Below are 14,737 nucleotides of genomic sequence, written 5' to 3'. Positions count from 1 at the left end.
TTTTACTATTAATATTTTATTTTGATTATCAATATCCCTGCCAAAAGCTCACACTACCATGTACAATACACAAAAATTAATGTCAAAGATTGCATACAGTATGCGTATCAGATGTCAAAGAATATTTTCCTACAAAAAAAAACGCATTTGTATCTAACATTTCTTGAATACTTATTAATTAATAACAAATTAACATACCCTGGTCTTAAAGTAAAAGATAATACTGACCAATAGTTCATTTAATTCACTTTTAAAAAGTATGAAGAGTAAACATGTCATGAGCAGTGACAAACAGGCACAAGAGTTACATTCTGATTATATTTATTATTGGGTTGAAAGGAACATGTCCACAAATTAAAAATTCTTAAATGTAAATTCAGAAGCCAAATCCTTGTATAATTAATTGTCAAGTGACAAACGCGACCAATACTCAGCACTCACCCCCCCCTCCCCCAACCAAAGACAAAGTACATAATATATGATATGTTTGTTCAGCTGACCAAACACTCATCAAAAGAACAAATAATGCACTGATTACACGAACCACACGAAACAAGAGTAAATTTTTTAATGTGACAACAGTATACTTCAGGTACCCAAGACTTATCAGATATTTGAAACTTTACCAAGTCAAGGAATTTAATGCTTAATTCATTTTTTAATTCACAATTAATGTAAATATCTAGGACTTTATAAAGCTAAGATAAATGACAGAAACAATTTCTATAACACAGGATGTCGTTATAAGCAAGTGTCACTAATGAACAACTTTTCGTAATAAATAAGTTTGCTTATGTACGTGTATTACTGAAATAAGATAAGTATTTTCTGAGCAATAAACCAATAAGAAGTACATGATGAACTTAAAAACAATATCATAATGATTACAATGTTAAGTGCAATTTCAATACATGTATACAAACATATTGGCAAAAATACTGCTGCATTAAGCTTAATTGATCAAACATTAAATACATGCTTATGGTTCAAGAACAAACGAATAATAAACATGAGAAAACATGCTTTTGCGGTGCTTTGAAGCTATATATTTAATCTTTGACCTTGAAGAATTACCTTGACCCTTCACCACTCAAAATGTGCAGCTCCATTAGATACACATGAATGCCAAATATCAAGTTGCTATCTTCAATACTGCAAAAGTTATTGCAAATGTTAAAGTTGGCGCAAACAAACAAACAAACAAACAGACAGAACAAAAACAATTTGTCCCCCACTATAGTGGTGGGGGACATAAAAAGTAAACCCTTTACCATAAGAAACAATAATATAAACATTTATAAAACATATATCATGGGCTACAGTGCAATGCTTTAAAGTTTAAATATCATCATACAAATAACCTATAAATATTGAAATACCAGCAATAAAGAAAATTCAAATTGTCAAAATTGTGTGCAAACAAATCTGATTTATTCATTTAATCATATGTTATACATTGATAGGCCTACGATTAATGCATTTACAGTCAAAACGTGATACAAGGGAGATTTAAAATTGTTCCTAAAGTTGCATCTTTTATAGTATTGTGTCTTTCATATTTTGAATGATTGCTTAAGTTATTTGTAACATAGCTACTCAGAAGTCATGAAGCATTTTTACTTTCAAAATGTTTTGATTGGATTATTAACTGTGAACAAATAAAACTTACATACAATTAGTTTTTTTTATGTATCGTTTTATTACTTGTTAAATTTAAATCAACATATACATCCATCTACAAATATACAGACATTTAATGTTTCTACTATGGTTATATCTGCAGTCAACAGTTTGTTAATAGTTTATTATACAGATATAACATGGTCCTACTTAGCTTAACTTTTTATAACTTTATTTTTCACATTTTCGAAATGTTTTTGTCTTTACAGTCACCCATCAGACAACCTACCGCCCGCAGATGCTAAACAGAGACTTGACTTTGTTTGGCTTAATTGTCTCAGTTGCAACCTGGAATTGAAACCAATTATCTTTGACAATCCATTAACCCTCATCTAATCCATTATTATTAAACAAGGGAGCCATCCATGTGCAGATTGGGGTCTTCCTTCAGGTTTATTGCTTTACACTTATGACACTTCTGGAAAATAATAGTCATCCTACCCTGATTTACAAGGGATTTTGGAAGCAACATGCCATCATGGCCTTAGGGAAACCCTGAATGACCGACGACCATAAGATACATGTATTACTGTTTAACAAATCCACGATTAGGTTAAGTGTGAACATCTTCACAACAGGATGAGAAAATTCAAGAAGGCAAACCCATCCGTAACATCAAGAAATATCATAAATTTGCAATTTAACAAAGGGATGAAATTAAACATTATAGAATCCCAACTTTTTATGCTATTGTTAAATTACATCTTGTTGTAGTTAAATATTTAGGGAATTCAGATGCAATTTATTCAAAATGTCCTGTCATTTTGTTGTATTCCAATTTGTCGCATCGCTTTTGGACTGTAGTTCAAAAGTAAACAATAAACAATTATTAATATCATATTTACAATTATAACTGTCATATTTTATGAAATAAAGAAAAGTTCTAGTTCCATAAAATAAACCACGTTTGGTTTCTGTGACTTCTGGATAACATCATTCGGCTGTTGTCCCACTCTCAGAACTGTAACTATGGTTACTGTTGCTATGGTAACCAGCTGACCTTGAGTGAAGGTAAATATCTATCCCAGAAGTCCATCACTGTGCTCCACCTTGTGTCTTAGCATCCAGTCCTCAACTGAAAACCAAATAAGTGAGGCCTTCGGCTTGTATGTATTGTCTCAAATTGACCCAAACATAGCCAATATCCAGTAACTGAATGTATAACATCCCCATGCACTGGCATTGCACTGTGGTCACAGTATAGTGACCATATGGATTGTTTTATTTGAGAGACATTTCTGTACTCTATCAGCTGTAGCCTTTATTAGATGATTTTATATATTCGGAAAGTCTGATATCCATCAGAATATTTCCAGGAATAGAAATGATGGATTCTTCACAGAGTGAGTGATTGAGTCAAAGAGGAATAGGCATACAGTGACTAGGTTGCAAATATCTAAACGAGTAATCTTTGAGATATCATTATGAGTTTACTTCAAAATATTGTGCAACCTTTATGTTGATAATTTCATACCAAATCTTGATAAGCTCCAACACTGGCCAAAACACAAAATGTCAACAAATTTCAAACAATAGTTATGCAAAGGCACTGCATTTAGGCTTTATTACAAGAAAATCCACTCATACAAATTTCCAAATTCTACAATACTTCATAATTAAAATAAACAAGAAACCGTCGGAGACGGGTGATGCTCCCCAAAGGTTTTTTTGTCAAAATATTGCACTATATATTCAGATAAAAGGAAACGTCTAGTAGTTCGGGAGACAAGAATTGCACTATATGTACAATTAATGGAAAATTTCAAAGGGCCATAACTCTGTGAAAAATCATCCGACCTGAACCCGCTGATAATATGCACATCTCCTCTTGGTAGTGAAGCTTCCCATAAAGTTTAATTGAATTCCGGTCATAAATTGCTGAGAAATAGCCTGGACAAAAATTGTGCACAGTCGGATAGACACACGCACGGACAGACGAAGCGGCGACTATATGCTCCCCCCAAACAAATTTTTGGGGAGCATAAAAAGATGTGTCCATAAAGCAAGGCTTTCCCCACATTCATAGAGCAAGGATTTCCCCACATTCCATGTGTTGCTAAAAAATCCACTTATGTAAAAAACAAGCTGTTTTTGAAAACATTTGTCTTTTGACTCCTAAGTGTGATGTTGACCTTTGAGGTAATGAGACAGATGATACATGGCAGTAATTTGTCACGTCGCCTTATGATGGTTTGCATTTATGCTAAGCTAATTTAAAGTCCATCAATACATGTAAAATGTATGGCTGAGACAGAATTTTACAGCTCTTTTACTGTAAACCTTCGACCTCCAAGTGTGACCTTGAGCTTTGAGGCAGAAAGACAGGTTTTACATGCAATATGTCATAAAAATTATGATGGTCAACATTTGAGCTTTGTTATTTCAATATCCATCAATGTATGGCAAAGTAAGAGCTGGAAATTTTGCTCAAACTGTTACTGCAACTGCTTTGAAAGAGGCATAAACACTCCAGATTTGCATGTGTTTTGTTTACAATGTGTTGAAATTTAGTTGAAACATGTGTATTTTAGCTTGATTGCTAAATTTGCCTAGTGCTTATCCAAGAGTCTCTTTTGTGGGTTTTGTGGGCAGAATCAGTACTCTGTGTCTTAGGAGTAGCTCTTGCAAATGCTTGCAGGATGGGAACCCTGGAATGCCAGAACTCCAGGCAGACACTATTTGTAAGTTACCTTGGCATTCCTTGGAGCAGTAATACCTCACTTCCATCACCCCTTCATCCACACACCTGAAAGCAACGAATTATTGCACATTAATGGTGGATATTGGTTTGTAAAGAATGACGTAACATGTACTATTTTTGAAAGTCAAATAAAGCCTCCTTTTCCAATGATAAGTACTGTGGTTTTAAACCCCCATTGCTAATTACAGGTAATGATAAATTCAACAGTAATAAAACAACAATGTATGACCATTCATTGATCTTAGGACTTCAGAAATACAAAGTGATTTTGTTCAGACGAGCTTTGTTCTCAAAGCATATGCAATGCTTCATTCAATTATATATTGCATAATTAATGACTTAGGAAACATATTAGTTCTCTATTATATTTTTTATTTGCTAGACATTTATCATACATTTATGCGTAAATCACAATAAAAAATATCAATTATCCAGTCTCACTTTTTGCATTTCTGAAATTGCTTCTTTTTCTGTTCCATCTTGCCACATTTCCCACACTGCTTGAAGCTAGGACTGTCTCCAACAATAATCCCCTTCTGAGCTGCCTTCTTTCGCTTCTTCTTCTTCTCTCCTGGCAAAATCTTACCATTCTTGTCCACTTCCTCCTGTCTACCCTTCCCATTCTCAACTGCTTTCCCTGTTTCTTCCTTCTCGTCTATTCTATCATCATCGTACAGTCCTAGCTCTGCTTTCATGTCCATTTTCTCCACGACAAGCTGCCCATTCACAAATGACTCCCTTAGAAACACCGTCCCTTCATCCATAGCAGCCGCTTCCAGAGCTTTCCTCTGGGCTCTCTCTAAAGCAATTTCTTCCATCCTCTTCTTTTTAGCTTCATCCACACGAAGCCTATGTAAATCTGCAAGAAGTTCCTGAAACTTCATTAAATCTTCCTTACTTGGTGGAGACGGACATTTTGTGTCACTGGGAGCTGGTGTTGGAGGAGAATTTGACCGTTTCCCCCTTTTTTTATTGCCCTTGTTGTTTCTGTTCAGACGACTAAATCGATCCATGTCTCTTTCCTCTGCTTCCATCATGGAAACTGACATGTGTCTGGCTAAATCCGGATCCAGACCATGCCGTAACAGCTGATGAATGATTTTTTCTGTTCTGACCCGCCGTGTACAGAACTCACAGTCCGGGTTTTCTTCTATTCTGCGAGCTCTAGTGCCCCTGGGACGATGTGCGTCACAAGTTGGTCCAGGGCAGGCGCGATGGGTAAAAAGGAAAGACTTTGTTCTACAATATATATTTTTATATATAAGAACATACTACATAATGCATATTTTAACCTAGAGGAAAGCTTAATAATTATCAAAGAGCTCCGTGGTCCCAGACAAATGATCCCCAAAAACAGGACCTTGACACAGGATTTATTGCATCAAAACTGACCATAAGAGTTAATCTTAGCATTTTAGTGTGACTTAGCCATTTACATAAGTTTTTAGTGGACACAGAATTATGCACTTCTGTCAAATCATTGTAATAGTACATGGGTTGAGAATATTTTAGTATTATAACTAGGGGTCAACTACTGTCCAAGGTCATTGATGAGTTATTGATTGATTGATTGAGTGATACAATTTTCACACTTACTGTGACAGTGACCTTGATTTTTGACCTAGTGACCAAAATTTCAATAGGGGTCAGCTACTGTCTAGGGCCAATGCATATGAAAATTATCAAGCCAATCGGTTAATCAGTTGACAAGTTATTGATCGGAAACGATTTCACACTTAGTGCGACAGTGACATTGACCTAGACCAAGTGACCCCAATTTCAATAGGAGCTATCAACTATCCAATGCCAATGCACACGGAGAGTATCAAGCCAATTGGTGCCTTGGTTCACAAGTTATTGATTGGAAACAACTTTCACTCTTAGGATGACAGTGACCTTGACCTTAGACCTAGTGATCCCAATTTCAAAAGGCTAATGAACATGGGAAGTATCAAGCCAATTGGTCAATCCATTCACAAGTTATTGATCAGAAACTAAGTGGTCTACCAACAGACAAACCAAGAGGCAGACCGACCAACATCAACAAAACAATATAACTCCTCTTCTTTAAAGGGGGGCATAATAACAATAAGTTAACATAACCTTAGCAGAAATGGGCTATAACAACTTGAAAACTCTTTATTTCAACACTGAATTACTCCATGTCCAAACTTCTGGAAGTAAAACCATAAATTTGGATTGTAAGGACTGTATTTGGAACAAAAGATACATTTGCCATTGGGAAATTGACATAAGAATGGCTGTAAAATCAGCACCCCCCTCACCATCCACAAAGGCCTGAGGAATAATTGTATGAAATTTATTTTTGGAATACCACATAACTTTTATGAAGTTTTTGGACGGCTAATGTTTTTTGCAACATGCATGACAAAAAGGCAAATATTTGTGTACACATAAAAAGAGCCCTTATTTCAGGGAATTCAGTCATAAAATACCTGCCAATATTGTGATAATTGCATTTGAAAATGCAAGCCTACTGTTATAGTGCTATGACATTAGATAGGGTCTGGAAAAAAGACTTATTAAAAGCATCACAGCATAAAAAGAAAGGATGAAATAGTAACGTACCCTATGACACCAATGTCTGCCCAGACATGCTCAGGTTTGGGGCTGTCCTCAAACATCAGAATTGGCAGTGAGCTCACTGTGTATTCCTGGTTCTTGAACTTCTTATTCAACGATGTACCTGGGTCCTTGCTATTGCGCACCTTACGGACCAACTCATTATGATCTATCTCCCGCAGCGGTTCAGCTAGCCGATCTACAATGAACATGGTGTTGTCCGTAAGGAAGGCACTTGCCTCTTTCAGCCCCACGGTAACACTGTGCACTTTCTTAAACGCTGATTGTGGGGAAGTTGATTCTGTCCAGGCAACATTTGCTTCCTTATTCTGATTTTGGTTATCTGAGGCAACAGTTAACTTGTTCGATGAAATCTGTCCAAATTTGTTCTTGTATTCGTCCATTTCACTGTCCAGTTCTTTGAGAGTTTGTTGCTCGCTGGTTTCCAGATGTTCACCAAAGTACCGGGCTCCATTTGTTTTGTACAGTTGCGAATATCTGTCCAAAGTCATGTATTCTCCAAATTTCACAGTGTAATTTGGCTGAACAACTTTAACCTGCTCTCTCCAGCTGTCTTCATCTAAAATATGTGGTACATATTGCTGTATAAAAGTATGCACAAGCTCAGCAAATGTTTAGAAAAAAAGCATGACACTTAGTAATAATAATTGTATTTAAATTGAAACAAGAGATGTGTTTGTCAGAAACACAATGCCCCCTAATGCGCCGCTTTGAAGCCATAAATTTGACCTTTGACCTTGAAGGATAACCTTGACTAAAATGTGAAGCTCCGTGAGATACACATGCATGCCAAATATCAAGTTGCTATCTTCAATATTGCAAAAGTAATGACCAAGGTTAAAGTTTTGTGACACATATAATGACAGACAGACGGACAGACGGACGGACGGACAGGCGGGCGGGCCGGCGGGCGGACGGACGGACGGACAGGCAGGCAGGCATAAAAATATTGGGGTAGAATGGTCACTGAACTCAACCAATAACTGAAAACTGCCTTAATTGAATCAGAGGTAAGGGGATGGTTGTTAAAAGGATTTCAGGACCAAACTTACACGCAAGTGATGTGGCCGGGCCAGCGATCAAACCTTTGATCCTCAGATCTGCAGTCCAGTACTCTACCAACTGAGCTAGCACAAATAAATAATTCTAAGGTTGTTGGTTTTGTCTCTAAAAAAGAGACTCACCAGTAAATCTAATGAGATTCAAGCATGAGTGTCAGCATTTACACAGCAAATAATATTTTATGTCAGTACTTACCATCTTCAGTAAAAAGAGGAGTTTTCTTTTTATCAGGTCCGGTCAAACCTGTACGCTCTTGTGTCCTATTCAAAGAGTGCAAATCTAGCTCATCCAGGCCAATTTCATCTTCGTAATATATCATGTTCTCTAGACCTGTAACAACACAACAACTCAAAAAAATTATAATGCATAGTTTGACAATCTTGACTCTAAGAGAAGGAGAAAAGTTGGTAAAAGGTAAAAAATTATCAACACAACATGTGTTCAGACCTGTTGATTTGAGTGTTTTAAGCAAAATGTATCAACAAACAAAATCAACACATTGCTATGCAAGATTCAACATTAAATTAAACTTATTAAAATGTAAATAAATATGTAACAAGATGAGTTTAAGTTTGAGTTTTTAGTTTTCCCTCATAAAAAATTACTTTAAATAAAGTAAGAATAACCCTGAAACTGATGGACCTGTATTATGTGCTTTGTAAATCTATAGGTTAATTGAGAGCATTGTAACAAGAAGTTGAGGCAATTGCTCTTTAGAAGATTAAAAGACCAGAAAAATGTGATGGACCTGGCTTGGAGTGGAATGCTGTGACATAGTGTGCATGTTCAGTCTATGCTTCAAGTATGGTTTCATTTGGATCATTAGTGTCCTCGTGTCAAAGACCTCACATGGAAAACATTTATGATTCAAATTAATATCAAGAAGTATAAAATCACTGACTAAATGACCTTCCAAATCGCACATGTCATCAAATTTGAATCAGTTGTTTCTTAGATCTCAGAGTGACATGTAAAACTTTGTTATTAGTCAAAGGGCAATAACTCCTTAAACAATAATTGGAGCAGTAATACTTGACTACGAGTACAAGTGTCATGATTAGGATTACCAAATATATAGTTTTAGCAGCTTCAGTGTTTGAGATGTTGTGTATAAAAGTTTTTTTTCAAGGAGCAATAACTACCTTAAAACGCACTGTCCCAGATCACATGGACAATATGATAATGTCCACCCTACTGTCCCAGATCAAATGGGCAATATGATAATGTCCACCCTACTGTCCCAGATCACATGGTCAATATGATAATGTCCACCCTACTGTCCCAGATCAAATGGACAATATGATAATGTCCACCCTACAAGGTTGCTGCTACTTCAGGGATGTTACATATCAAAATAGGATAGTAAGACCTCAACACAGAAAGAAAATGTGTGACATATGAAAGGATGGACAGACATTGAGTAGGATGGAAACGATTATCATTGAAATTAGTTTCAGACCAACATAAAATCGATTCCATCGAAATAAGCATAAACAGACTAAGCAGCAACTGGAGCAAACAAAAACGTTGTTTGTGTGAAGACCATCTAGTTGGACCTTCTGAGTTGAAGGCCTTGGCCAATGACCTCCTATGGTGATCTGGTGGCACTTGTTGGATGCAAATTTAAACATGAATTTCAACTAATATTTACTTATGGTAGCATAATCCTGTTAAACGGTCAGTAACAGTAATGGTTCTTTGTCAGTGACTGTTTATACAGAAGCTGAACATATATGATACGTTTAAAGAAATCTGTATTACATGTTGACATTTATATAAGGCATTAACCTGAAAATTACAAAAAGTACAAACAGGGAATAATTCTGCTAGATTGCAAGTCAGAGTTATGGGCCTTGGTCAATGACCTCCCATGTTGATCATGCAAACATGTATTTAGTTTCAGTATATGTAGTGGTTACAGAGATATGTCTTGATCATGATGCACATCTCAAACCTTATCCATATTTTAACTGTTCAGAGTTAAAAATCTTGGTCAGTGAGTATTCATAAAAACCCTCAACACACATGCGTTAAGTTTTTATTTTAATATCTGTTAAGAGACAGAGATATAGCGCTCTTGCCTTTAAATATTAACCCTTAATTTGCAAGTACGCAAGAGGTAAAATTATGCTTACTTGCAGGTAAGATTTATGGAACTTGGCCAGTGATCTCAAACATTGACCCCAAACACATTTGTGCCGATTCAAATTAGTATTAGAAATATTGATATGGAGATATTTACCTTAACCAGTGCTTTGCATAGACCTCAATGCAGACATTCAGGTGAGTATCACAGCTTGAATTATTTAGTTAAGCTAACAAATCTTAACAATTTTGGATTTTTTTTGGAGCAGTTCATCCAAGAAACATCTCTGTCTTATTTCACTATTTATTAACCTTTTGCATCGAGGATCATTAGCCGATCAAAAAGCCCCATTTTGTTGAATACGTCCATGGTCTTCTGGTCCACCTCTCGCGGTCCCTTGCACTGACACTTGTTCACTAACTTACACATCGGGCATATTTTCATGGCCGGATTTTTGACGTCCAGGTATTGTGGAATGCTGACAATTCTCATTCCGAGCAGGATAAAATCTTCCTCTGCAATAAAGACAACAAAGTCATTTCAGCCATTGAACACTGGATCAAATGAAGTAAATTAATGTGAAAATTGTCTGCAAGAACTTTTACTAAAGACTCTACAGGGAGCTGGTTGCCTAGATGTCAGATGGCCAACTGGTGGAGCTGGTTAAGGCAAGAATAACATTCACAATTAAACTGGACACACTTGGTGAACCTTTGAGGCAAGTTAGCTTAAATATTGCAACATAGTGATAAAAGTTTATTCTATACGTCCGCCACCTACCACATTCTTTCTCCACAAGTGTGAAAAACTCAAATTTCTCAGGGTCAGCTACTGCTTGTTCCCACAGAATGTCCGACCGTGTAGGTTCCTGTGCAAATATTAGAAAATTGCAGGGCATTTCAATCATATCTGCTGTAAATTGAATTATTCAATAAGCATAGATTTATCAGTAAAATGGTTAGGATAAAATAGTATTTAGAAACAGACTATGCCTAAACAAGGGACAAAATTGTCACAAAACCAGGTTTTCAGTTGAAAAAAATTCTGATAAAGGGAGACAATTCAAAATGTGTATTGTTAGTCCCCTTGTGTAAAATTGACCTTTATTTCAATTAGAAAACAAGGGCTGTTTGTAAAACATGCATGCCCCCCATATGGGCTGTCAGTTGTAGTGGAATCCATTGTGTGAATACATTTTTTGTCACTGTGACCTTGACCTTTGACCTAGTGACCTGAAAATCAATAGGGGTCATCTGCCAGTTATGATCAATGTACCAATGAAGTTTCATGATCCTAGGCCTAATTATTCTTTAGTTATCATCCGGAAACTGTTTTACTGTTTCGAGTCACTGTGACCTTGACCTTTAACCTAGTAACCTGAAAATTGATACAGGTCATCTGCCAGTCCTGATCAATTTACCTATGAAGTTTCATGATCCTAGGCGTAAGCATTCTTAAGTCATCATGGGGAAACCATTTTACTGTTTCGAGTCACTGTGACCTTGACCTTTGACCTAGTGACCTGAAAATCGATAGGGGTCATCTGCCAATCGTGATCAAAGTTCCTTTGAAGTTTCATGATCCTAGATGTAAGCATTCTTGAGTTATCATCTGGAAACCATTTTACTGTTTTGAGTCACTGTGACCTTGACCTTTGACCTGAAAATCAATAGGGGTCATCTGTCAGTCATGATCAATGTTCCTATGAAGTTTTATAATCCTAGGTGTAAGCGTTCTTGAGTTATCATCGGGAATCCATTTTACTGTTTCGAGTCACTGTGACTTGACCTTTGACCTAGTGACCTGAAAATCAATAGGGGTCATCTGCCAGTCATGATCAATGTACCTATGAAGTTTCATGATCCTAGGCGTAAGCATTCTTGAGTTATTATCCGAAAACCATTTTACTATTTCCAGTTACTGTGACCTTGACCTTTGACCTAGTGACCTTAAAATCAATAGGGGTCATCTGCCAGTCATGATCAATGTACCTGTGAAGTTTCATGATCCTAGGCCTAAGCGTTCTTGAGTTATCCGGAAACCATTTTACTATTTCAAGTCACTGTGACCTTGACCTTTAACTTAGTGACCTGAAAATCAATAGGGGTCATCTTCCAGTCATGATCAATGTACCTATGAAGATTCATGATCCTAGGCCTAAGCGTTCTTGAGTTATCATCCTTTCATAGTTACATGGTTGTTTCAAAATCAATATTCTTGAGTTATCATCCTTTCATAGTTACATAGTTGTTTCAAAATCAATCTATTTTTAGTTGTGGCGACCTTGACCTTGGAGATATTGACGTAATTCTTTCGTGCAACACACCGTCCAATAATGGTGAACAAATGTGCCAAATGATTTTAAAATGTCACAATGAATGACATAGTAATGGCCCAGACAAGCTCATTAATGGCCATTTTCGACCTTCAAACTCAAATTGTGACCTTGACCTCGGAGATATCGACGTAATTCTTTTGCGCGACACACCGTCTAATGATGGTGAACAAATGTGCCAAATGTTTTTAAAATCTGACAATGAACGACAAAGTTATGGCCCGGACAAGCTCATTTATGGCCATGTTTGACCTTCAAACTCAAATTGTGACCTTGACCTTGGAGATATCGAAGTAATTCTTTCGCGCGACACACCGTCTAATGTTGGTGAACAAATGTGCCAAATGATTTTAAAATCTGACAATAAACGAAAGAGTTATGGCCCGGCAAAGCTTGTTCCATCCATCCGCCCGCCAGCCCAGATTCGCCAATCTAATAACCAGTTTTTTTCTTCGAAAAACCTGGTTAAAAATGAAAGATATAGCACTGATTATTATTTCATAATTATTTATAAATTATAGTTATACTAGTAATAGATATGCTGCATTAAAGTGCCATCACAATATATTTAAGCATATCTATTTTTATAAGATTTCTTTGTTGTTAACTATAGTAACAATTAGTGTGCACAATTAACATTTTAATATCAACATCTGGGTAAACATTTCTACTGTATGCATACTTACTTTTCCATTATATTTTTCCCTGCAACAAAAAGAATCACCATGTCATGCATACAATGGCCAAGTATGGATGATTAGTTCATGAAAATGCAAATAGAACAAAAAGCTGTCGCAGACAGTGCACAATAAGAATTTGTGATTGTGCTTAGAAGCTCTCACAAGTTATTTTAAACAAAGGGCAATGACTCATTTTAATCTGCTATCTCGAAACCTTCACAGTGTACACAGTAGTTGGATATATTAATTTTATTCTGATTTGTTAAACAAAAATCACCTACAAAATGAAGAGTTGAAGGAGGCGCAGTGGAGTGTAGCAAATGGAACTAGAAGGATGACCTTGACCTTGACCTTTCACCACTCAAAATGTGCAGCTCCATGAGATACACATGCATGCCAAATATCAAGTTGCTATCTTCAATATTGCAAAAGTATTCATAAAATAAGCGATTTGGGCCACATATATTTGACCTCTGACCTTGAAGGATGACCTCTACCTTTCACCACTCAAAATGTGCAGCTCCATAAGTTACACATGCATGCCAAATATCAAGTTGCTATCTTCAATATTGCAAAAGTATTCATAAAATAAGCGATCTGGGCCACATATATTTGACCTCTGACCTTGAAGGATGACCTTGACCTTGACCTTTCATCACTCAAAATGTGCAGCTCCGTGAGATACACATGCATGCCAAATATCAAGTTGCTATCTTCAATATTGCAAAAGTATTCATAAAATGAGCAATTTTGGCCACATATATTTGACCTCTGACCTTGAAGGATGACCTTGACCATCACCACTCAAAATGTGCAGCTCCATGAGATACACATGCATGCCAAATATCAAGTTGCTATAATTAATATAGCAAAAGTTTTTGCAAAATGTTAAAGTTGGCGCAAACCAACCAACAGACCAACCAACCAACCAACAGACAGGGCAAAAACAATATGTCCCCCACTACTATAGTGGGGGACATAAAAATTCAAGCATGGGTTGACTCCTACCAGTTTAATATATCTAACCTTTCAAAAGGGGAAAATAAATTTAAGTAATACGGCATGGTAATTTATTTAAGAGCTACAACACAGAAAACACTCACTTCAGTTTTTGGACATCAATGACAGGCAGATCTTTGGTGAATACCTGAAACAAGCCAGTATCCTTACATAATAGATCACTTGCATGCAGAATACAACTGGCAAACAAATCATGTTATTTGTCAGAGTACTAGACATAATTTAGCAAAGAGTGTCATTTACTAAGCATTGTCTCAAACAGTCATAGTAAGCAGTTTTGGAAACTTTGACTCAAACAGTCATAGTCATTAATTTTGGACAATCAGGAGAAGTTCACATTCCACAAATCACATATTGAGCCTTTACCCCATGAGAAGCAAAGTGAAAATGGCTTTTGCAACCAGCATAAAACCAGAACAGCCTGCGCGTTAACTCACAGTCTGTTCAGGTTTAATGCTGTTTGCTGCTCATTAGTATCTAAGGGTTGGCAATGAAGCCTTTACAACTTTAATCTAGTAAGAATGGTCTTCAATTAAATGTAACTTTCTATGGGTATACAAATGTGTCAA

General features: G+C 36.4%; 1 protein-coding gene across 4 annotated transcripts in view; it reads right to left on the bottom strand.

Moving 5' to 3' along the window:
- LOC127882460 (uncharacterized) overlaps positions 1-14,737 on the bottom strand; it is a 60,724-nt gene continuing 45,987 nt past the window's right edge. For all 4 annotated transcript variants that reach the window (XM_052431100.1, XM_052431099.1, XM_052431101.1 and 1 more), the window contains 9 exons: positions 14,252-14,295; positions 13,155-13,173; positions 10,914-11,001; positions 10,445-10,648; positions 8,243-8,377; positions 6,971-7,544; positions 4,823-5,620; positions 4,371-4,426; positions 1-2,755 (listed from right to left, as the gene is read on the bottom strand). In XM_052431100.1, the coding sequence (XP_052287060.1) occupies positions 2,700-2,755; positions 4,371-4,426; positions 4,823-5,620; positions 6,971-7,544; positions 8,243-8,377; positions 10,445-10,648; positions 10,914-11,001; positions 13,155-13,173; positions 14,252-14,295 (1,974 nt within the window). In that variant the 3' untranslated portion in view covers positions 1-2,699. The remainder of the gene's footprint in view (positions 2,756-4,370; positions 4,427-4,822; positions 5,621-6,970; positions 7,545-8,242; positions 8,378-10,444; positions 10,649-10,913; positions 11,002-13,154; positions 13,174-14,251; positions 14,296-14,737) is intronic.

The sequence above is a fragment of the Dreissena polymorpha genome, chromosome 5 (assembly GCF_020536995.1).
Source record: "Dreissena polymorpha isolate Duluth1 chromosome 5, UMN_Dpol_1.0, whole genome shotgun sequence".
Lineage (NCBI taxonomy): Eukaryota > Metazoa > Mollusca > Bivalvia > Myida > Dreissenidae > Dreissena > Dreissena polymorpha.
Note: the sequence above shows the minus strand (reverse complement) of the source record. Positions and strands in the feature narration are given on the sequence as shown.